The following is a 25,566-nucleotide window of genomic DNA, read 5'->3' as shown; positions in this document are numbered from 1 at the left end:
TTTTACGCAAGAACAATTTGGTCCCTTCCAATAACTATTCCGAATTGCAAAAGTTGATTCCATCTGCATAAGGAAATAAAACGTAATAAAAGCGAGAACACAGCATCACATGATAATCACGCAATATACATTTTACATTCGAAGCTTCCAACACTAAACATCATTTTACAAACAAAGCAATAATAAAAATAATTATTAAACGTAAACTTACATCTTTACAATGTAATATCGTAACAACACCTTAATAGTACTGTAACAACATTTAATTCCATCGACATTTATGCTTAATTAAATATTTTGTAATTTGCGTAAATGCTTCGAAGAAAACTCGGAGAACTATGTAAATTTGTTCGATTAACTTTATCGAATATTCCGTCTATTTCTACAAATGGGGTCACAAAAGTTGTCTTACACAAGAGACTTTATTCCAGCGGTAGCACCTTTCTTAAGAGAGACATTAGTATTTGAATGTACGCGTTATCTTTTCCTTATCTACTGTATGACACACGATCGCTTATCATTTTGTGCGTTTGATCTGACAAGTCTGTTCAAATTTAGCTTAGGACTACCTCCGACGTTATCACCTTCACCTTTGGCACAAGTTTTGGTTCTCATAATCATCAAATCAGTTCGAATACTTGGTCTTCTTACATTAGGTGCTACCACGCCACATGCGTCTGATAGTCTTCGCTTTATAGATAGAGTACATTTCTTACTTCTGCTACTTTGGCTACTGGTAGGGGGGAGGGTGCACGGGCTGCCGAATGCAGCGCTTACCCTTTTATGGTGATTGGGAGCCATCTCTAAAGGTAAATTCGCAACTACGAACAGTTCATAGAATAAGTCATCTACGTGAAAGTTTTTCTTAGCGGATGTCTCTATGAAAACGCATGCAGAGTCCTGAGTTGCACAGTATGCGCTTGCTTCTTCTGCTTGTACAGATCTGTGAAAGAAAGCACTGATAAGATGATAAAATACATGCTTACTGATATAAGTATATATAGTTATCCTTTATCATACTTTGTGGAATTGTTTTTTTGGTACGTGATGTATATTTATATTAGCTGGAATCTCTAGAACTTTCAAGAAACTTCAATGTTCAGGTCCGATATGTTGATGACGACAATACGACATTACACATAAATTCTACGTTTCATATTTGTTGTCAAAAAAGCTCTCTTCTGTATTGCATCTCACTTTATTAGATAGATCCATAAAATCTAATATTTCTACCATTTTACCAAGCATAACCAACAAAATTCCTCAATAATCCATTTTATGTTGAACAAACAAGTGAAATAGAACGAAGGGTTATGCCGATAAACCAGAAAAGCAAATTTTATTCAAGATTTCCTCAAAATAAAGCGCGTTTGTCTGCGGGTAAAGTCATGAATTGCATTTGAAATTCAAAATAAAATAGAAGTTCCTGAATTGGGCTTTTTGTTCGTTGTTTAAAATCAATTTTCTGCATGTCTCCAATTTCATGAATGACGTGATTCCGTTCTATGTTTTTGTTGAATAAAACGTTTGCTATATTATTGGTATACAAAGATAGCAAACATACGAAACTATAATTTAAAATAATATTGAACATACTGAATAAAGCAGTCCGTATCTACCAAGAATATAGCAGTTTTCATTCCATCAACGACCTCATCCAGTAACTTGATTCAATTATAAGTCAACAACACAACTGCGATCGTTCACTTGAGCTAGCGGTTTATTAACCGTAATTCTCGATAGACTATACCAATCTATCAATACTCTAATTTGATATTTCCTAACCTAGGTTAGGTTAGGAACTATCTATATACTATCTATACAACTAACTATTAAATCTGCCTGTCTGTCTGTTCTTGACGCCTGAACTACTAAATCAATTTGGATTATTTACAGATTCAGTTCGAGACCGGGTGAGCGTGCAGGAAATAAATTGATTTTTCAATTTATCTGCACATGTGGATAACATCACTACTGCTTAAAATGGTGAAGGAAAACATCGTGAGGAAACCGGCATGTCCAAGAATCAAAAAGTTCGACGACATGTGACATCTGCCATCCCGCACTTGGCCAGGGTGCTGGATTATTGCCTGAATCCTCATAGGAGGCCTGTGTTTCAGCAGTGGGTACATATATGGGCTGATGATGATGATGACAGATACAGTTTGAGATCCGAAAAAAATCCGACATATAATAGCTTTAATCGCGGAAATCCCACAGGATCTAGAACTATGCGGGGATAACTCCAGATCTGTCCAGAATCTTAACCTTTAACAATGAGAGACAAGCCACGAGCGGAAAGCTAGTATATATATCTAACACCTCTATGAATAATACCTCTAAGAAGCACATTATACACACTGAAGTATTGTTGTAAAACGAACTTATTTTTATACATTAAGTACTCAATAATAATTATGGCAAACGAAAACTTCACTATTCTATTATTTTAGATCTTACAAATTGGTCACAAGCAATCATTCAAGATACAAGTATTATCATCGACATGTCATCTATCAAGTTTGGTCCTGGCCCATTAAGGGACTATTAATCATGATATATAAATTTGTTTATATAGAAGGCATACTTCTAAGATCTTTAATTAAATATGAATAACAGCTTTACTCTTCGTAAGCAAGATATATAAATAAGAAATTGGTGAAAGGCTTGAAACGATTAAAGTCATGCTTTTGACATGTTTATGTAATATCAAAAGTATAACTTCAATCATTAATTTCATCATGTTATAACATAAATATTCATTCAAAATTTTGTAGATAAGATATGAACGAGTAGATTTATTAGTTTGATATTTTTATATAATTCTTTAAAAAAACAATACAACCCAATGATCGGGCGTTTATTAATGTTCACTAACTAACGCGAATCCGCTTACTTTCTACGATCCCATGCTATTTCAGATAGAAAACAAATGTTGAAGGACAAGCAATGTACGTGTGGGTATAACATTATATTCATCATATATAACTAGAGTGACTGTTTTCAAAATTTCACTCAAATCTTCATGCAAGGACTCCATAGGATTAAACAGTAACTTTATGTTTTATACTTTTCAAAAATTAAATTCGTGCTGTTTTGTCTTTGATTATGGTAGGTATTTCTTAACAGCATAACTAACTAAATTATTGGTCTTATCAAATCATTTATCACAACAGCTTGTGTATTCAAAACGAACATTGTATTAAGCCATTAAACTATGCATAAGTAACGTTAGGACTGAATTCAAACAATGATGTATTAACATTGCAGCTTATCTGAATACATCGGATTACGGAGCGAGAATAATGCATCCTCGAACTAACAGCATCGCAATATTGCGCAGGCTTGATCAAAATCTTTAACATATAGCTTATATGTTGCTGCCAAAATTGTTTTAAACTATATCATATTTATTGATTTATATATTATCTTCTATTTTCAGGTCAAATTAGCATAAAAATTAAGCATAAATATGGATCAGTCTTTGGCAGGCTGTAATAATAAAAAAATAAACTTAAGGTGGTTGAAATAGGAGATGGAAATTAGAGAAGACCTCACGCGCCATAATGAAGTGCTTGCGATTGAATTACCTACGTAAATATAAACTGTGTTTATACGATTTCAACACTGTCTCGTCTATTCGTCTTTTCTCTTGTCCTGATTGTTCTGCGTATTACTTTTTTAATAAATATGTAACAAAGATCTTGTAGAAAACCGTATCATAATCCAAACAAACTTTATCCCTAGAATTTAAGTCCTGTTGCAATTAAAAGCAACAAACTCACTTCAAATCCTTATCACATTTGTTGCCAGCGATCGCCATTGGAACTCTTGGAGCTTGTCGACGGCCTCGGCTACTACCGCTGCTCGCACTAGCCTTTGTCTCCAGTATCTGCTCGCGAAGCCGGATGACCTCTTCGAAAGACTCGCGGCAGTCCATCGCGAAGACCAGCACGAATAAATCACCTATATCAGATAAACGTTTTTAATAGTATAGATTACATATGCATTCTACCATGATGTTTTTTTTCAAACTTTAAAGTAGAATTTAAATCCCTAAACCTTTTGTACACAAACCGCACGAAGTCGCAAACAAAACTAGATGTTTTGTTTATAGGACGGTATACCTAGATAAAGGGCTACGTTGCTAGTGTTGGAAAGATTGGTGTATAATTAAAATAAACACCGAATTTATTTGATAATTATGTTATGTTATGTAACTGTAAATTTACACTGTTACGCATCGCGATTATTAGAATATGTTTATCTAGCGATCTTTTTGGGTTGCATGCCGGCCACGAGCTATAACAAGTACGTATAATATGTTATATGAATAAAAAATAAACTGTATTCAATAAAGTTTACAATTATATACAATTAAAATAATGTTTTATGTAATCTAATGAACCGACGATATTGTCAAAATATACATCATTTATGTTATGGAGTGCTATTGTCACGATCCTGAGCACCCTTGACTCATTCATTGTGAATACAAACATGACAAGTTTTGTAAACATTTTTAATCGAAATGACAACGGGCGAACAACGTTAATTAAGTTGATTTCAGCTCTTACCAATTTCATATTTCATTGTAGACAATATGCATGCAAATGAATGTTCAAATAAAATGTATTTTATTGTCTTTTTAAATGAATTCAATTAATCAAAAAACGTTATCAATTTCACACGTTCGTTCGTTACCTACTGGGATATATTTCCTCGTCAAAATCTATGAGTGGCATATACAATAACAATTTAAATGCGTAAGAGTTTAAAATAGAGACTAATATGTTATATGAAGAAAATTAACATTAATGAAACTTACATGGGCTTTTTATATATATGAGGAATTTATTCAAAAAAAAATTTACGTAATTAATATAAAAGAAGTTGTTGTAACGTAGAATCTGAGTTTTAATAATCTCAAGAACATACTCCAAAGAGGAAAATAAAATGAATTACACAAATATGAATACAAAATGTTTGTTCAATTTCTCATGTCAAGTGTCATCTCTGCTTTGTACCCAAAATAGATGAAAAATGAACCTTTGGTCACTTGGCTTGTAAAATACAATAGAAGTATACAAAAATATATTTCAAATACAAGCTCTCAAAATTATTCAACAGATACTGAACATTTTGTTTCCCAACTGTTGCTTTTATATTCAAATCACAAAATTTGTAATAAACTATACTAGATAGCTTTATGCCTATTTTTTGTTATTATTTTGTAAGTATAATAACCGAGCAATAATAGATTAAAATATACGAGACAAAGAGTTTAAAATCCGCTACCTATTTAGTTTGTTATCCTTTTACAGAAGTTCAACTATTTGAAAAAATATCTAATTTCCTATATTTTCTTCAGCTTTGAAGTTATTAAATACAAATTCAAATACTGGAAACTTATCACGTTTGCTCTCAAACACCTCCGTTGACTTCGGTTGAAATTTCTCGAATATCCAGTCACCCTTTCAACAGCTAACAGCTAAGATTCGCCATTCGGCGACGTTCAATTTCAAGTTTAGAATATTTTAAGTCGATTTCGTCGGGACGGTCGTATAAAACTTTCTGTTCACTTCTAGCACGTAATCTACAAGCGTATTAAATTGTTTTGCAAACTTTCGAAACGTGAACTATTTGAACATTGCTGACGTCACGAGGTACCTACGTGAATTGAGATGAACAATAAGGGCGCGAATTCATACGACTGCGAGAGTGAATTCCGGGAATCTGCTGAAATAAGCAGGTTTCTATTTATTCCCTCCTGGATTTGGCACCTGTGATAAATTGTCATGTATTGTATCATATGTTTGTATAGTTTTCTTTATTATGACTACAAACAGAACTGGTAATGAGTGTAAATTATATTGACAAAGAATACAAATACTATGTTAAGTATTTTGTCTACTTTTTAGAATAAAATATGTTGATGATATTATAGAGTACTTGTATGTGTATACGCACGTTATTTATAATTTAATAATACATTGATTCTAGAGTTTCAAGAAGTCGTTTTGAGGTTAGACAAGTCGTAAAATTCAACTTATTAAAGGATCATGTCTGTGTTAAAAATGTCTATTACATTTGTAGTATTGGCTTATAAATTTTACGAAAAGCGTGGTGGTTAAGTCGATAGAACCTCGGACTTTAATCGAAACGTCGTTGGTTCGGACAACGGGAGTGTGCAGGAATTAAATAGAATTTTCAATTATCCACATCACCACTGTATATCGTAAGGATACCGGCAGGTCCAAGAATGAAGATAGACTGATGATGGCGACGATTGATTAATAACAATTTGAATAGGCACTTATATAATATGTAATGAAAGTTCAGGAGCTGTTTAATTATTCGATATTCAAAGGCATGTTAGAGAATTTGGTATTGCCATATTGAGCAATGAAATATTCATATTGATACTTGGACATTGTTCGACACGTGTTAATTGAATACATGTTTTAACATTAAAAGAGGCACTTATCGTGGTCGACATAATTGTACGCATATGTAAATTGTTAAGAGATTGGTTATATTGAAACGAATATTATATTAACGATTATATAGTATTTTAGTAAGTAACTGAATATGAAATTCATTTTTATTTATTGCGTATATGTCCATAATTAACATTATGATGGCAATTGTTTACTATTTTAATGAATATAATAATTGGGTCTTTTCAACAAAAATGGCGACCAACGTTATGTGGTGGGAGGTCTTGTCTTTTGTATGTGGGAGTCATTGGACCAGCTCTCACCGGGGAAGTATCACAACCGCACAGAAAACCGGCGTGAAATAATAGCATGCTATTGTGTTTCGTACGGAAAGTAGGGGAGCCGGAGGCCCATATCCTTTTCCTTACTCTTCCCAATCCATTTCTTTATTCCTCTCGTCAATCCTTTCTTATCCCTTCCACATTTAAAGTCAGCAATCTATTTGTAGAGGCGTAAAGTCTGCAATTGACCTTACGCCTCTCCAAATGTTCATAGGCGGTGTTAGCGCTTGCCATCAGGCGACCCACCCGCTCCGTTTTTGACTATGACATAAAAAAGGTACCACTCCAGATTCTATAATGCGATCAAATGACAACAATTTCCTATCAAACACAAACTGCAAGAAAAATACAGAGAATAAAAAGCAGTCGAATTGAGAACAACCTTCGGTATTGTAAACGTCACTTATAAAACTATAAAATCCTTATATTTGTACGCCATTATATTTCAACAATGCATACACTAGACGTTTCACAATGAAAAATGAAAGTTGTTTAACAATGTCACCCCACCGATAAGTAATACCATTAAAAGTTAAACTCTGTCGTAGCGGCGTTTATCTACGATTTATTTAAAGCTATTTTTATATACCAGCGGCATTTTCAATTTACTACACATTATCCTATTGTATCTATTCCTACTTATTGGTAGTGTCTATGGTATTATGTTATCTGTGGTATAACCAAAGTTTAATCATAATAACACAAAAGATAAAGAAATATTTGCCAGAATTGTTAGAGTTACTTGGTGAGACCATGCGGCAGGGCTAAGCACTATATAGCATAAAGCAAAGTCGCTCACCGCATATCTGTCTCTATGTATGTATGTATATGTGTTTGTATGCTTAGATCATTGAAACTACACAACGGATTTTGAATGAATGAATAATTTTGATGGGTATTTTAAATAAATGATTCAACAAGAAGGTTTATATGTGTAATAACATTTGTTAAACTCCGAATTTAACGCGTGCGAAGTCGCAAGCAAAAGCTAGTATGATATAAAAACCATTCTACAATTCGAATCTGTAAAATGATGTAGAAAAATTATTAAATTTCTTTTTTTTTTCTTATAGGTATCTTTTCTATGCTTCGTAATGAAATGTGGATGGTTTAATAAACTTCATGAACAATAGAAATATACCTGTTGGTGTTTAAAAAGTCAAATCATGTTTGAAAATGTCTTACATCTGATTTCCGTTTTGCACTTCTACCCTATTAAAACATGATCAAAATTTGTATCCATTTATTGCCTATCATGTGTATTATTTTCATGGCTACCTGTTTTTTTTTTTTAATTCGATGTGTGACCGTTGCAACACATCACATAATTATATGAAAATTAAAACCTCAATTCACGAGACGAACATATAATACAAAATGTTAACATATATGCCAATGTATACTATTAAAATCTACTAACTGTAGTGTTACCCGATAATTTTCAATCAACGTACACGTGTAGAGAGACAGTGCACAAACTGGGGCAAGTTAATTGCCGTAGAAATTGCCCGAAGCCCTAGGTATCTAGGTGGCTAATCTAGTCCCAAACTCGAGCGTCAACGCTTCAAGGTAATTAACATCCGTGTCAATGCGCTGTTGGTATCGGTATTAATATATTAACTAGCTTTCCGCTAACGGCATCGCCCGCGTAGTCAAGAAAATCCAATGGAAATGAGAACCACCGCTGTTAAATAGCCTATGTCACTCTCTAACCATCTAGCTATATCCGTACACAAAAAAACATACCGAACAATCGCTCCGTTGTGAAGTAAACTTCAAAGATATATATTAGATAAGAGAAATAAACAAACAAACACGCTATGCAATTAAAATATGAGAAGCGATTATAAATAGTATGGTTAGTAAGACTTCTTGGTTGATGATACTTCTGACAAAGACAATATACTAATAAATACCTGACGTTCGAACCTTCTAAATCTGATAGTGTGTTGTAGTCGTTTGGCATATATCCCATATATCTAATTAAAAATAAAAAAGAAGCAGAAGACTTATATTCCTTCTTTTTGTTTGAAACAATAGAATATAAATTTTATTCTTAATATAATTTTATGACTGCCTCCTTGGTACAGTGGCTAACGCGTAAGCTTAGAACGGACGGGTCCTGGGTTCGATTCCCGTCGGGGACGCACAAAAAACATCTCAGTCTGGCAGGACACAGAAGGTAGATCCATAAAGAAAATCGATCAGCGAAACATGTATATCATCTGCCCCATACAGCCCCTCCTACCCCAGTAGAGGACACGGGACTTCACTTTTTAATGTCATAGTGTTTTGAAAACAAGATTGTAAAATAGGTGAGTTTCTGTGATATTATAGATTTAGTTGCATAACAGATAATTAATCAAACACCTCGTTAAACCACACGTATAACTAAGCTCCTGTTACAACCTCTTTGTTAAGCGTAATTTCTTAACTACGAACAAAGTCTAAATTGGATATCTTAACTACATTTTTCTACACTGTTACCGCTTTTTTGTAAATCAGATAAAATTGCAGAAAGAGTCTGATATTTATATATCTAGTCAATGTAGAATACGTAAATAAACTCAGCGATGTAGGCATGTTTTATTTGTATAAGTACATTATTACATGATTACAAACTTTTTAAATAAAGTAACAACGTTTAATGAAAAGAAAACTCACAACGTGTATTTAGCTAATAAACACAATATTAGATAGAACATATTTTATATAACTTTCTTCAGAATAAGGTAACCATTTTGATTTCTTCGACTTATTCGACCTAACAATTTAATATTCATAGGCTTTTTTATGTCATAGCGGGCAACTGAGCTGGTGGTTTGCCTGATGGTAAATGATCACCTCCGCCCATGAACATGCGCAAAGGCTCAGACCTCTGAGGATACGCTGCCCGCTTTTAAGGGATAAGGAAAGGATTGATGACTGGAAAGATGAAATGAACTGGGAAGGGCGAGGAGAAGGAAATAGACCTCCTTCCTTGTACCCGGTTGCCTGTAAGTGATCACTATGAAGTGACAGGGCCGCTTAATAAGCTATACTGTATTTCTGCACATAATGTTCCTTTGTGAACGGTATTATATTATAGAGTTGTAGATATAATATTTTCTAATGTTGAATAAAAATTTGTTCTAGAAGTATGTATCTACACAATATTTTTTTCAATTTATTACGTTCCGTTTCGCTAAACGCTTTTGAATCTGTACTTTATAACGTCTACTGATTTGAAATGGGTGCTGTTTGACTGACGCATGGGTATTCGCTGACATTTCATTAGAATCACGAGTCGAAAAATAAAAAGCTTGTATTAGCATCCTCTAAAATGAATAAAAATGAAACGTCTGCTTGTAACATTGAAGATTGAAATCACAGATTTTTATTTATTAATTTATTTATTTATTTATTTATTTATTTATTCTTTATTGCACACTTTCACACTTACAAAATATAAAAAAAGAAATAAAATTTAAAAAGAAACAAAAACTAGTATACAAAGGGCGGCCTTATGGCTAAAAGCCATAATAAAAAATAAGCCATATATATATAGCCATAATAAAAAAGCATAATAAAAAATTGTTGCCTGGTAGAGACCAGGCAACAATTTTTTATTATGCGCGTACTATATTTTTTATGGTCATTTGTTGTGTGTAAAAACAAATATTTCCTATTTACATACAGTGTTTTCATAATTACACACAAGTGTATAGTGTTTTCATAAATACGCAAATCTCATATAAATTGTTTATTAAGTACATTTAAGAACCAATAGGTACTTGATGATCCGGATAGTTTGTCCAAGCAGTGTGTGCAATTTTATTTACAATGATGTTAAACGATTTAAAAAAAATTACTTTTGAAATAAAACATGCAACATTACGATCTATTATTGTAATCACTCTAAAAAGCAAGAGGAAGTTACTTCAATGTCTCTTTACGCTATACGGATTTCACAAGGAAGCGAAGAGTAGATTAATATCTAAGAAGGTATTTATCATTAAATTGTGTGCGTTACTTTAGTGCAGTTTTATGAATTATCACATGATATTTTCTTAAAAGATAAGACTGGATGTACACACAAGGCGCATTTAGCGGTTTTCACGTGGATTAATCAACTTTTTACTCGACTACGTACGTTTCTCTGATAATAAATAAATATCTAACGTCTAACCTGACTGTGACGTGTTAACTAGTTAGATTTGATGGCAATTAGTTATATTATGTCAATTAGTGTAACAATGACAGGTTAATAACAGGTTCAGGCTAATGACAGGTTCGATGATTAAATAGACAAAATTCAATGCTAGTTCAAGTGTAAAATCAAAAATGTTTATTTTCTCTTGAAACTGGCTATTTAATCGTGTAACATAAAACGTGTACGTGGTACGTAATTTTATAAAAATAATTTATTTCATTTTTGTGTGAGATTTCAATACAAAAACATGCACCTACATACAAAAGATTCGAATTTTAAATATAAGCGAGCGACGATTCTACGCTGATGCGATGCAATTTCGCTCGAATATATTTTGTACCTTCCAAATGACACAGAACAAATCGGGCATATCATGCTGAAAAAAACAAAGAGCTACAATCTTCAGGGCGTGAAATGAACAATTCACATAGCTACTCAAACGAATTGAATGGTTTTAGATACTTATCTTGTGCCTAAAACCATTCCATTCCAACGGAGATTGTGCCTTGTATAGAGGTGTATGCAAAACATTCGGTTTAGATTTTCACGTTGTTTTCACGCCTCTTTATAGCGGTATCGTAGCTCGGCTCAAAGGCTTTCAACGTGGGTTAGTAAAATTACGTCAGATGCAAATTACTAGCTCCGATATACATGAAATTTGATAGGAGTTTGTTTATTCTACACGTATGCGTTTATAAAAATAAAAACAATGCTTTTTAATCCGTTTAATAGATAAAAATATTGGAAACTTTTAAAAATATTTCACCGGGCACAAGCTATATTATGAAAATTGTAAATAAAGCACGTTATATAAAGTATCGGTAACCTGCAAACGAGTTTGTGTAACTACAAACGATTGGAAACTAAACTTGGTGATAGTTGAGACATAAAATAGACTACTGCATATTTAATGTTTATAAATCTTGTAATAGTATCTACAATAGTGTGAAGGTAAGATAAATCTGTAGGTGAGTACCTACTGTGTATATTTTAGTTACAATAACTAGGTAGGATAATAAGGTTTTAGCACACTGTCTGACCGAGTATTTTTCCATATTTCCAATTAATGTTTTAAACCTCGAGGCTTTAAAGTCGTACTTTTTAAAACGTTTGCGGTAAATTCGAAAAACAGAAAAGTTTTTGAACAAAAATACATAGTTTCTGCTGTAACCGGCTGAAATAATATTGAATATGCATTCAGCGGAACGGTAGGTGCGAACTGCAAACTGAAGTTGGAATAAAAAGCACAGTTTGCGTTCCCGCGCACCGCACAGAATATAAATGCTTTATTGCATCTGTGGTTTTTTTTATCTATAACGGAAACATAGTGTTATAAGTTTGTAGTTTGAGTATCTGTGCTTCCGTCTGGCATGTAGCATGTATCAATCACAGTTTCTGGACGGAAGTACATTATTTTTCTGATTAAAAAAATCAAATGGCTGATATAAACAAAAAAATTTTAAACCATGCACGATACTTAACCATCCTTGTGTGTTTTTTAAGTAAGAATTCTGGACACAGGAAAGTTGAATTTAAATTTAATTCAAAGAATTTATTACGTCGTTTTGAAGTTAGGTTTCATCATAATAAATAACTTTCTTATTTTGTTTTCGCTGCGATTTAAAACCATATTGCAATTATATTTTAGCGCCTGAGCAGCGTAAAGTTTTAATTATTTTACATATTAAATTCAATAATCGTTGGGCGCGGCAAGCAATAGAAATGCAATTAAGGAAGAACTACTGTAATTAATTTCGTAACCATTGGAATTTAATTTTAGGCAAATTGTTAACACGTGCGGTTGTGTGATAGAGAAGGGTTAAAGGGATAACATCTTCTGTTATTGTATAATAGTCGTCAAACTCGAAAGGTAACCAATGACAAAAAAGGTGTGTCTGTGCGTTATATGTTTTTAGATTGATTTAATGCATGATTTTAATGAAGAAGAAGAAGAATGTTTATATAAAATACGCAGTCTTTCTATAAATATAATATGTTTTCTATAAATAACTCTATACATATTTTAATAAGAAAATAGGTAAATAGTTTTATTTACACTTAAAACAGCGCACAACACGTTAATTTAATTAACCGTCTGCGGTTTTGTTCTGTTGTTTTGTATCTTTAATAATAAGAGTGCGTAATTTAATTTATAATAAGGTGCTAGTATTTTGAGCTAAATAAAAGGAATTATATGCGTAAATATCTAAAACGGTATGTTTGGTTTATCTTAATATAAAACAGAAAGTGAGGATATCTTTTGAGAAATGTATATTTTTTATTAGACCCATTATATTATGATCTAATTTTATTTATTTTATGTTGAAATTTTCATAATTGTATATATATTTAAAATGCACGTATCTATATGTAAATATCCAAGCATTTTTTATAATTTTTCGATAGACGGACGTGGTTCAGGGGACAGTAGATCATCGTTCAGCGTTCAACGAAGCAAGTAATAGGATTCAGAGATTCTTACTACATATAAAATGTTCATGTTTTAAAGTAAATACATTATATATAGCTAATAATTGAATTATAAATTACGTGCGGTATAATAAGTCTCTTTTTGTGAGGATACATCTAGCGAAGCTTTAGAGAAATATTACTAAATATAGTAATTACATATTATTCAAAATTCTGATCAATAATATAGACATAAATATATATTTTCATATGTCGTACCAACATCTTATCTTATCAATGACGCCACTTATGTCCTATTCTACATCTCAAAAAAGATCTTTCTGTTTCGTGAAACTCCTCAAAAGCCACTTAATTCCATCGGGATTTGTCAGAGCGTGGTCGGCCGGGACAATATTATAATTTGTTATGTCTAAAATATTGTTTTTTGTTTTTGTAAAATTAATTTACAATACTGTGTATGGACATAGTTCTCTTAATGTATGCTAGATATCTAGTATCAAATCTAACCAAACTTCAGTAGGGAGTCTTAAGTTCCTTCACTGGACTTAGATTGCGTTTTTAAACCAATTTTTTTTTTATTAGCTAGTATTTTTTCTTTCTTTCTAACCTGTTAAGAACGATAGCCGACGCATAGCAGGAAACGGGTGGTTCCCAGATGTATCAAGCAGGTCCAGCTGATAAACTTCACCTCGTATTCTATACAGCTTGCGATGAAAGTCTTCTATTGTAGGAGTGTAACAATCCTCAAACTTGGTGCCCAAGAATCTGGCCACGAGTGACGTCTTGCCGACGCGAGCTGACCTGCAAAATGTTATTAAATACTAGAATTTCCAAGCCTCTTCAACTTTAGGACTTAATAACGTTCCGACATAATACCGTCTTAGTTTCAGGTCGCTTTTGTTTTTGAGAAAGTGTAGAGCAGCGAAATGCGAGACTTTTGTCGTAAGGCATTACTGACAAACAAATTTGGACGGTCTTATTTGACAAATAGCTACTTAGGAATGGTTTTATACAAAGTTTAATCATTCGTTCACTTAAAAAATGCCGAAAAGAACAGTTGGAAGCGACGTAACATAAAATATGGTATTTGGAAAAATTATTTTGGTTCATACAAATATTAACATTCCAAGTTTAATATGAGGGAAATATTGCAATATATAATAAAATATTGCAATATATAATAAAATATTGCAATATATAATTAAAGCCAGATAGCATGAGACTTTTATTTTTAAAAAATGTCCATTTTATTATAATGCTTTACCTTTTTAGCCACGGTTATACTAACGAGAAACTTGAGAAGAATTTATGAAAATTGTACGTTTTCCAATTTATATCGAGAACAAAATAAAATCTCCAACCGGCTTTTTAAATTCACGAACGTTTCTACTGATTTGGTGTTTACCTTTGAAACTGTTGAGTTTCCAATTTTATTTTAATTTACAAGAACTGTGATTTTAATGAAGATTTTTATTAGCTAATAAATCCGTCTTCATAACTACCGCGGGAAATCGTAAGTACAGCTATGTTTAAACATATTGAAATAAATTAAAACAATATTATTATTATTATATGTATCACTCCTAGGGAAGGAACAGGTCCTCGTTGTCGTTGCAATAATGTAAATCCTACTTAATAAAATATAGATTTATTATTATTATTATTAAAAAATTTGTTATGAGAAGAAATGAAAATGTATCATTATCATCAGCCCATACATTTCCACCACCACTTCTGAATGCTATTGGTCATTGATTTAGGTAAATGAATCATAGAATAAATATGAACAGGTACCTCCCAACGTAGAATAGCTTAAGTAGGGCATTTATCTTTATTATGAGTGATTTAGTTTACGAACGTTGTTTCACATTCTATTAAATGAAACATTTATTCTAGTACACCATAGATTAATAGTTAGCAATATAGATTGAACCCGGAACAAATGTAATTAACCCCATTATTAGACACAATTCCTAGTATTAGAAATGGTAATATAAATAAAATAAGACAATACAACAATCACGGTACTATACGCATAAGAAAATGACAACAAAATAATAAAAAAAACTCATCATAAGATTTACAAAATAATATCGTGAACAAGAGTATGAAACCAGCGTTACAATCATAAATCAGAATGGAGTTTACATACAAAAAGAATAATGTCCATGAAAAAGTTTTGCTTATCTTTTCCCTCACTCCCGCAGAAATAAAACTACGCCCACAGGATACCTGTTCGCGCCTAAAAAGGTAAAGAATTTTGGCAACAGGCCTTCTGAAAAAGATCTTATACAGCACACCAAAATATTTTTATTTTCCCTGAGGATGTAATTCACGAAAAGGCATCCTATCTCCTACAGGCTACAACGTTTTTCTCACAGTTTATTCTTAAGTAGAGAGAATTTTATATAATAAGATTTTCTTCTTGGGGTCCCGTATTTGAATTTCAATAATTTGTCTTTGATTTTGCATATTTGTGTATTAGTTTTAATTATATGGGGCGTCTGTAAATCAGCGCTGTCTGATACTCTCAAATATAAGGCAGCAATAATTGAGACGAAGACATATATTTGCTCCTCTACATATAACTTGATTTCTATGTAATAATAAAAATGTTTGAAGCGATAACACGTTTTTTTTTTCATGTCCGACATTATAATACTAAAAATGCTAATTCAGTTACACTTGGACATCAGCGGAGGAATCTTAAAAATCTGTTAAACTACAAACAAAAGCTAAGTTCAAATCCGATCTCTTATAATAATATTCACTTAATTTACAAGCAAATCGAACTTTTCTCTTAACAAAGATTGTCGAGTAATCCACGAGCGACTGGATAAAAATAAAGAATGCTCTCTAACTTTAAAACTTCTTCTATAAAATGGTAATTGCTTTCTGATAAAACTTCAGTTTAAAATTTAAGAGCATTCGATCTCAGTATTGTTTTATTTCTGTTATTGGTGATTTTCCAGTTGCTTCCACTGTTTACGACAGACCTTGGTCCTTTCTGATGGTCAAACTTAAAGTTAGATACTTAATTGTCTTGTATGTAAATTTTTTTAAAGGATTTAAAAAATCGGTCACGAGGCAGGATATGAACCCACGTCATTCGCCGCACTTTGGCGTCGCCTGACCACTTGGTCACCCGTGATCCCGCCTCAGAAATTGTACATATCTACTCTTTCAGTTTTATATGTTTAACAGTCACCCCATAATTGAAGTCTATAAAATATTTTATCTGTATAATATGTTTATTAAAGTCTCAATAATTTTACCTTTTGATGTATCATATATTTAACTTATAGAAAGGTAAATAATTAGGTAAATTAAAGCGTACATTTGATAAAATTAATCTTAAATCATTTAAACCACCGGCAAAATTGCTTAGATTGCTCAAAGGACTTCTAAACACTCACACAAAATAAGTAAAGGTTGTTCTATGCATATGTGATGAATATTAATGGCCAATTCCAAGTTTCCTTCAGGTAGATAAACAGAAGACGAGTTACACTAACAATATAGATTAGATAATAACGGACCCAGTTGTATGGGGAACTCGGAACAATTAAATGGGCGAAGCAGGCGGGCCGCGCACGTTTGAAAACGCGCATAAAAAAGTTCAAAAACTTCATAAATATCTCACGTTAGTTGTGAAAAACGGCACACTGACAAACAGCAAACAGATAGAAAATTACACATTGCGAAATTAGTATTTTTAGCGGATTTTAAACTCGAATTTTCATCATATTATTTAACCCGACGTTTGAAACTCTTCACACTGAGCGTGGTCGCAGGGAGGCTGACACAAAGAAAATTATACATTACTTGCGATGCCTGGATACTATCTCATACAAAGCGAGCGGTCGCGCATTGAAGTGCGTTATTGTGAGTCTATCGCGAATGTCAACACACATAATATAATAATATTGTGTAAGACAGACTATATAATATTCTCTATGCTTTTAAAGTATAGATATCGCTAATTGGGACGGAATGATTAAACAGAAAAATGCCTCTATTTATAATGTTTTCTGTTTCTTTCATCTTCCGAAAGTTCAAACCTAAACAAAAATGCGAAAAAAGGAACGTTGTACATATACAAGTGTAATGTACTAATGACCACATCATCGAAAGTACTTTATTGTACAGCAAATACACTTTTATTTTTATTTCATCCGCAAGAATGAGTCTGTAACAAAGATACAATCAAATAACAGCTTTAAGAGCACAACCTCCAACGGATTGTCGTTCATTACTACTACATTACTAGAGGTTTGTCTTTCTTTGTTCCTAAAAGATTTTTACAACTTGATTTGAAACTTATTAGGAATACGTATGTGAGTTATAAGAAATAAGAAAGTCGAAAATGTATACGTGACAGAAATTTATATGGATTGTTGGAAAAGAAAGACGAAATTATTCTTGTAATCTTACACATACCCTTTTTCGTACAACCGAAAATATATACGAATGTTTTTATTAAGTTAAATTTCATTTTCATCACAAATTCAAAACTGCCATGTCATAACCCGAAAGCTAATCAAGGAACGTTTTAGCTATTTCTTTGGGTATTTCTTGTGTGTTGTTTTGATTTCTCAACCGATTAATATAAATAATAATATAAATATAAATTTTATCGAATAAAATTTGAAAAAAAAACGATCAGTCATCAACCTGAGTGATTCCTGGACAAGCGGATTGTTGACTATTTGATGATTTTATTCATGTTTTAGTCTCATGTCTCACCCGGAAAAAGCGTTTCATCTCAACATCCTTTATTCGATCCGCAAAGGACTGCTTCTTAAGTCTATGTTTTTTCGACGAATACCATTGAGTCTTTAAAAGATTGAACAGGATCTTCTAGGGAAGCGCGCTACATCTTAAGTCACATCTTAGTTCACCAGCGGGAGCGGCTTGCGCTTCCCTATTCAACAACAAAAATTAACACTCAGTATCCATATTAATTTTATAAGCGAAAGGAGTTAAAGGCATAGTTACATGTTATGTAGTCTCAAGTGTGGGTCTACACTGCCTTTACGGTTATCGAGCTACGTCTTTAATAAATCAGCCTTAAAGAGGTCTGCAAGTGTTTACTTGGGCCCTTGGACTTGACCTCTGTCTTCTAAGACAAATATTACCCGAGCATTATCATAGTAAATTAATTTTGTCTAAGCCCTTCTTGCCAGCGCAGCAAAAAGGTTAAGTGATGGGGTTCATGGCGTTATTATGTTGATGTTTTGTGGTGTTATGTGTTTCTACAATAATTGCTTTTGTCACATATAAAATATAATTTACATATTTACTATCATAACACTTCAATACGATTGTATAAAATATGCTTGTTATTCACAACGTTTCTGTTTAAATATTTTCTGATTCTAGGATTACTGCACTGTTTTGTTTTAATAAAGGACAAGTATATTAAATGATATTTTTAAAAGGTGATCAATTTTCTTACTTAATATCTTTCTACCGTATTAAAAGTCAATCCTAGGCAGAACCGGACTTAATAAATTTTTTGTTAATGTAAAAATGTTGGATGTAATATTGTAATGGATGCATTAAAAAATAACATGCTGGGCATTTTGTCACGATACTGTCTAAACTATAATTTGCCAAGTTAATTAATTACTTATTATCACATAATAGATTTATATTTACGTTAAAACACCTTGATAGAGGATTACACGTGATATTTGAAATTGAATCTATTATGGAAACAAAGACTTCACTACAAAATCTAATACCAATTTTATTGTAACTTTTGAATTTTACTTCTTATGTTCGCTTCACCGCTAAAGCTGTAAACAGAAACGTACAGCCGAGAGGTGTTTAATTGAACTCAAGCGTGTCAAGGCGATAATTAAAGAATAAATCGCGATTCTGTACGAGCATACTTAAATAAAAGTTAATTAGAACATTTACTAAAATAGAAAGATTCTTCTTTTCGTGTTCGTTATTTATAGTTGTAGGCTGTTTGTATATTTAACATGATTTTAAATAATTTAAAGATAAAAAATTCGGAAAATTCTTTAACCAGTAGAGAGCTGTGTTATTCTTGAGTGACTTTTGGATTTTTTTTACTGTTGAGACTGGATGAATCTACGCGGTGCCTGATCGAACAGCTAGCATATTTTAAACGAATAAAAGAGAAATAGTATAATATTTGTATCTCCTCTTTCACTAAACAAACATTATATAACAATATAATAAATACGAGATGAACTTCGTATGTCTGATACCTTACGTCTATCCAAAAAAAAAAAAACCGCCGCCTCAAAAAAAGGTCATCGAATTGGTTTTATCCTGGAAATCCTACAAGAGAGAATCCAGGAACCATCTTAAAAAAAAAAACAGTAAAAGTACTACACGAATGAAAGCGCTGGTGGAAAGCTAGGATTATATAACACTAAGTGCGCCCCGCGGTTTCACCCGCATGAGGCCGTATCCCGAAGGCATATCGGGATAAAAAGTTGCCTATATGTTATTCCAGTTGTTCAGCTATCTACGTATCAAATTTCATTGCAATCGGTTTAGTAGTTTTTGTGTGAAAGAGCAACAAACACATACACATCCTTACAAACTTTCGCATTTATAATATTATAATAGGACTAGTAGGATAGGATAGGATAAAGTAAGATACTGTTAGTTAGTGAAACCAGTTCGTCTCTGTGCCATATAGCCATATTGAGTTCTATTAGCTATCCTCTCTCAGGACGGAACTGATCATGGGTCTGGGCCCGATTATCTCTCTAATTGCTTCTCGTCAATTCAGTAGCTTATTTTTAAAAAGTAGTTTTTAAAAAACCTAATATTAAAATTAAATTATAAGGGTATTATCAAATATTATGGACGCTATAGTACACAAGTGGATGGAAAATTTAAAAACAAATTTCAAGCTTTCAGAAGTCGGAAATAATATTAGGATATTTTTTATCCCGATTAAATGCTCCCTTCGGATAAAACAGGAATCTTGATATCCGGCCGTAGCCGGGACGAGGACGAGACGACGAGTCTAGTATATAATAAAACAATTAATTATGTGTGGGGCCAAAAAAGACACCTAGTCGGCATATTATTACAATACAAGATAACGCTGATGTCATTGGCGCCTATACATACCTTGTGGCATTTTGGTCTGAATTTTTTAAGTGTAAGAGGCAATTTAAAAGAATGAATACGCATATTGAAAAAGTATACACTTAACTTTTCTTCTAGTTAATACAATTTCATGAGTCATGTTTCTATCTACACTGTTATTTTACAGTACGTATCGTCGCTAGGGTTTGAATACAAAAACAAAACAATATTGGATTCATTTAACTGAATATTTATTAGGAAAAAATATACTTTTGCTCTAGTCAAATCGCCCCCACATTAATTTCACCTATAACTTTCTGAGTAAAAGTAGTATTTAATTACAGAACTAATAATGGAAAACAATATTACTAAAACATGCATTTAACAAACTAGACACGTATGCGTCGATGCTTTTTAGCTACTAGCTACCTATTGTTAAAATCACACAACATTTCAAAATGAATTCTATTAGATACTTCATACCATCGATAACGTGATACTGTAATATTTATTATAGGTAGTATTGTGATCTATAATCACCATTATCACAAGAATACATTCTATATTTCAAATGAGAAACGGATTACTTTAGTGTATTTATTACTCAACTAGCTGTCCCCGGCTTCGCACGAGGTATTTGTTATTTATAGCCTCAGGGATCACGTACATATCGAATGATGAATGAATTTTTGAAATGGGTTCATTGGTTCTTAAGCGTGCAAGCAAATAAACGAACTCTTCAACTTTACGTTATTAGCATTGATATATTTTAATTCAAATTATTATATTCTTTGTGTTTATGTCTCAAGTCTTTTAACAATTAAATAAGCTACAATCAGGCGAACCAACAGCCCATTCTTACAAAAAGAAAGCTCGGTTTGTTTTACATTATATAATAGAAAATAATCTTAATGGAATCGTGTAATGCCACAGATAACATAATACGGTAATGCCAACGTAATGTTCATATATGAAATAAATTAGAAATTCGCAAAGTTTATTACACTAACTTGACATAAATATTGAATTTATTTTATATAGTAAGAAATAACGAATTAATAGAATGTGTTAATCAAGAGTAATAATGAATTTTGCTGTTGACAGCTTTTCATTGAAATAATTACAGTTTTAGCTCCATCACATTTTCTAGTTTCTAAGCCTTTATAAAATATATTTAAACTGATTTTTTGCTATTGTGCTCATTTCATCAAAAGATAAATACCATCATATAAAGAACGAAACAATGTGTTAAAGTATATGGGAAAATTGGAAAAGTCGTATGTGAAAAAATAACACACCAATAAACATTAAAGTGAAAACAAAGCAAAATAACTAGATATTTTACTCAGTAATTAAAAATAATTGGAAAAATTCTAAAAATTATAGTATAATTATAGTATAAATATAGTAGTTACATCGTCAGTTTATCTCTTTGTCAGACTGATACGCTTTCAACGCCTACATCATTGAACGAATTCAATGTAATTTTCTACATATTATATACTTAAACTAGATCTTGCGTGGTCAACCTTTGTCACAATAACCAAACCGAGTAATTCAAAAGAGTTGATCATTCTAACATTAAAGAAGCTTCATTATACACACAAGTCAATGTTCATATCACATTAACAAATTCAAGTCGTGCCAATTTAAAAAATAGCCCGCTCAGAACCGCGGTCTGTTTATCTACTACAATATTTACATTGTTTACAAAGTCACGATATCCTGGAACCATCCATGAGCGTTCCGTTAAAAATTTAAGCCCCACTGAAAGTTAATGAATAACGTATGGCTTTATGATGCTGGTAAAATACTATTATGTACGTATTCCTTATTACGCATTGAACTTAAAAATTAATAAGGAAGTAAAAAATGCTATCCAATACATACCCACTACAATACTTTAAGTATATTTCCACAATTTAACAGTAATTACGTTGCAAACGTCTCAATGTTCATATATGTATTTTTTATTCTTAGTGCAAAAAAATGTGTTTTATGTATTACTCGTACTAAAAAGGACTACTGTAACGGAACGCACCCGAGCGGCGGTAAATTTCAAAGAGAGGTTAACGCGACCATAATTCTATACGATGGCCGCGTTGGTCCGCGCTCGGCCAATGGGAGCGCGGCAACATAAAATTTGTCATCGGCCGCGTTTTTGTAAGATAGTCGTTATGAAGTCGGAATGAGTCGTTAAGAGTTCGTTAAGAGTTTCGTTGAGGTTCTTTGTTAACTTATTGTAATAGACTAAAGATTTCGCAATATAGGAATGTATTCATTGTAAAAGTGTTCAAATCTTTAGTAGTGAATAAACTATAGTGGATATTTGTGTTTTGTACTTCATTTCTACACAAACTCCATTATACTACTAGAATTAAATTATGAATTATATCATATAAATTAGATAATTCAGTATCTAAAGAACGTCTATTTAGTTATGATCAATGATATTCTAAAATAGTTTATAGGTACCGAATATTTTAAGGATTAAAAGTAAAGCAAAGTTATTTTAATCACTTGTAAGCTCGTATATAATAACACATATTAAACCAAATACGCTACACGTGTTATGTCAACAATTGCGACAACACAGAATTATACGTAAGCGAACATCAATTAATCTCTTTGACACGTTATCCTATTAGTTCATCTGATTGTATCCCCTACTATATTCGCAATTATGACACAACCTTCTTACCCATCGATTTATCGTAACAAACTAAAAGATCTTTTCGTGCATGTAAATTAAATGATAATAATTTTTTGCTATCTAACGGGCCGCGACAGCTCTGTCCATAGAAAACCCCATAGCCTATATCACTTAGATTACGTATATTTATATCCAATGGTGACAGACTTTTGAATATTGCTCCAGTAGTTCCTGAAATAAGGGCGTTGGCACAAAGAAACTCTTGACTCTTCTACTCTCTATTACAAGTATAGGTTAACAACATCAATAAACGTATTTTTGCAATCGCAATAGAATAAAAAATGCATAACTACTCTACATCAAAGTCATGCAAATGTACAGTTGTATAAATTTGTTCGTACATTTTTCCCTTTTGCATTTTCACCACACTATTTATACCGCATTGCATGCTAATTCTTTCATGCAGCCGCTTACACGAATCGTAAATATCATAAAGTACGATACAAATTGCATTTGCGTCAAAACTCATTCGAATTCCAAAGGCTCGTACAATCTAATCGCTCTAAAAACGTAGCCAATGGTAGTAGATATAACATGTATCAGATGTAGGTAATCTCAAACGCTGGTGTGACACGGAATTCGCAATTTAGTTCCTCGCCTAGCGTGTTGATGGTTAGATTTATTGCGTGATACATCAGTTTGAAGTATCGACGACACAAGTTTTGTGTATCTTGTTAGGTTCTCATTGAAAATTCGATCTTTCATATTACACAATTTGTATGTCAAGAGCCTACTTTATCTAATCCCTAATTGTATGTTATAAGTAGATATTACATTTTAGTTTATGCTATGGATTTCTAAGATATAATGTATTGTACTTGATTATATATTAATTCAAATAAAACATGAATGTAAATTTAAATGGTTTTTGAAGGTCTTTCAATTTTTAACTACTGCAAAAAACGGGAGTATCTTCGCCTGTATTTTTGTATTTGTTACCTCTGAATTTTATCTGGATAAACTGATTTTGGTGACTCTTTATTTACTTGAAAGCTGTGCTTCTGGTGTGGTTCCATTTCATTAGTCCAGTTCTGACAAAGAAGGCACTTTGGTTTTTAAATAATTTTAATTACAATACCTAGTCTATTCGTAATTCATATCGATATTATTTCTATTTTATATATTGTTGATTACACGCGGTCAATTGCTTCGGTGAGCATGAGCTTGTGCCATTAATTTAACATGAGCTAATTTATTATGAATGAGCTGGAAAAGCCACTTATCTATAGTTTCCCCACAGATTGTATTAGCTCTTTTCTGTAACGGCAACTGAAATGTAACATTCATTGTTTAGTACGAATCTATCTATACATATTATACTATATTATTTTTAATCTATATTACAAAAATCATTTTTGAGGTGGCCATTTATACATGTGTCCGTGTGAAAAAAATAAATTCACGAATGTGTAAGCAGTTAGACGAAATAGGGTTTTCTAGATAGGTGTTTTGTTAATAAGGTGTTTAACTCTTATATCACCATATGGTCTGTAAAATTTAATTCTCGGCTTATCTTCCGTGATACGTTCTGTAGATGGGTTTAAAACATCTTAAACAGTATGTACAAAAAAGTCGACGTAAACTTACCCCAACATAACAAGCCTGAAGCAATTTTTAGGCGGTGGGGCAGTCTCCTCACAACTCTGCGGTATCGGTGTGCTAGGCCCCGGCGACTCCACGGCTGTATCCCCACCGTCCACTCCAGCCCCCCGCCGACACAACCAGGAGGTCCCACATTTATCTCTCGAATCTTCAGCTGGTGCCGCGAATTGACATTTTCTGGGCGACCTTTGCCTTCCACTAGGTGATAAAGACGACTTTAAAGGCGAAGTAGGCGCCCTAACTGGACTTGATGATGCTCTTACTGGACTTGGCGATGCTTTAACTGGGCTTGAAGTCCCTTTAACCCCTGAGGGCGATACCTTAACAGGAGAAGATTGGAGGGATAGTGTCCCCCGGTCTGTTGTCCCGTTCAACATTTTTTAATGCATTTTAACACTGTCACTGTATTGTATTTTCTGTTTTCTTTCACTTAGCACTTTATTTTACATTTGAGCAACTACTTCACGTCTATGACTTTATTCAATTCTCAGCACAAAAAAACATTCCCGTCATTGTTTTATAGTATGAAATCTGTATAAAAGAAAGTCTGTAAATAACTAACTTTTCGCCCGCTAAGTCTAAGGAAAAGAATGACAGTCCTGTGGGATTTCCGGGATGAAAACTATCCTTATCCCTTCTCGGTTCTCAATCTATAACTTTACCAAATTTCCTCCAAATTGGGTTAGAAGTTTATGCTTGAAGAAAAGGCAAACAGACAGGAAGAGTTCCTTTCGCATTTATAAAAAGAATAATAAGAATAAGTTGGGA

General features: G+C 32.6%; 1 protein-coding gene across 1 annotated transcript; it reads right to left on the bottom strand.

The window, feature by feature from the left end:
• Positions 1–16: 16 nt before the first annotated feature.
• Positions 17–25,343, bottom strand: LOC119840895 (GTP-binding protein Rhes). Its single transcript, XM_038367670.1, has 4 exons — positions 24,784–25,343; positions 14,011–14,204; positions 3,786–3,966; positions 17–943 (listed from the first exon to the last, which is right to left on the bottom strand). Exons 1-4 carry the CDS (start codon positions 25,173–25,175, stop codon positions 493–495), a joined length of 1,218 nt encoding a protein of 405 aa, XP_038223598.1. The 5' UTR covers positions 25,176–25,343; the 3' UTR covers positions 17–492.
• Positions 25,344–25,566: the final 223 nt, after the last annotated feature.

Source organism: Zerene cesonia, chromosome 7 (genome assembly GCF_012273895.1).
Source record: "Zerene cesonia ecotype Mississippi chromosome 7, Zerene_cesonia_1.1, whole genome shotgun sequence".
NCBI classification, from domain to species: domain Eukaryota; kingdom Metazoa; phylum Arthropoda; class Insecta; order Lepidoptera; family Pieridae; genus Zerene; species Zerene cesonia.
This window is presented reverse-complemented; position numbering and strand designations above follow the sequence as displayed.

Bases quoted from the DNA above. Each gene is read 5' to 3' on its own strand.
- LOC119840895 (XM_038367670.1), bottom strand. From the start codon at position 25,175: ATGTTGAACGGGACAACAGACCGGGGGACACTATCCCTCCAATCTTCT. The intron at 14,205-24,783 runs GTAAGTTTACGT...AACATTTTGCAG, and splicing joins TTCAGGCTTGTTATGTTGGG to GTCAGCTCGCGTCGGCAAGA. The intron at 3,967-14,010 runs GTTAGAAAGAAA...TATCTGATATAG, and splicing joins TCGGCTATCGTTCTTAACAG to GTGATTTATTCGTGCTGGTC.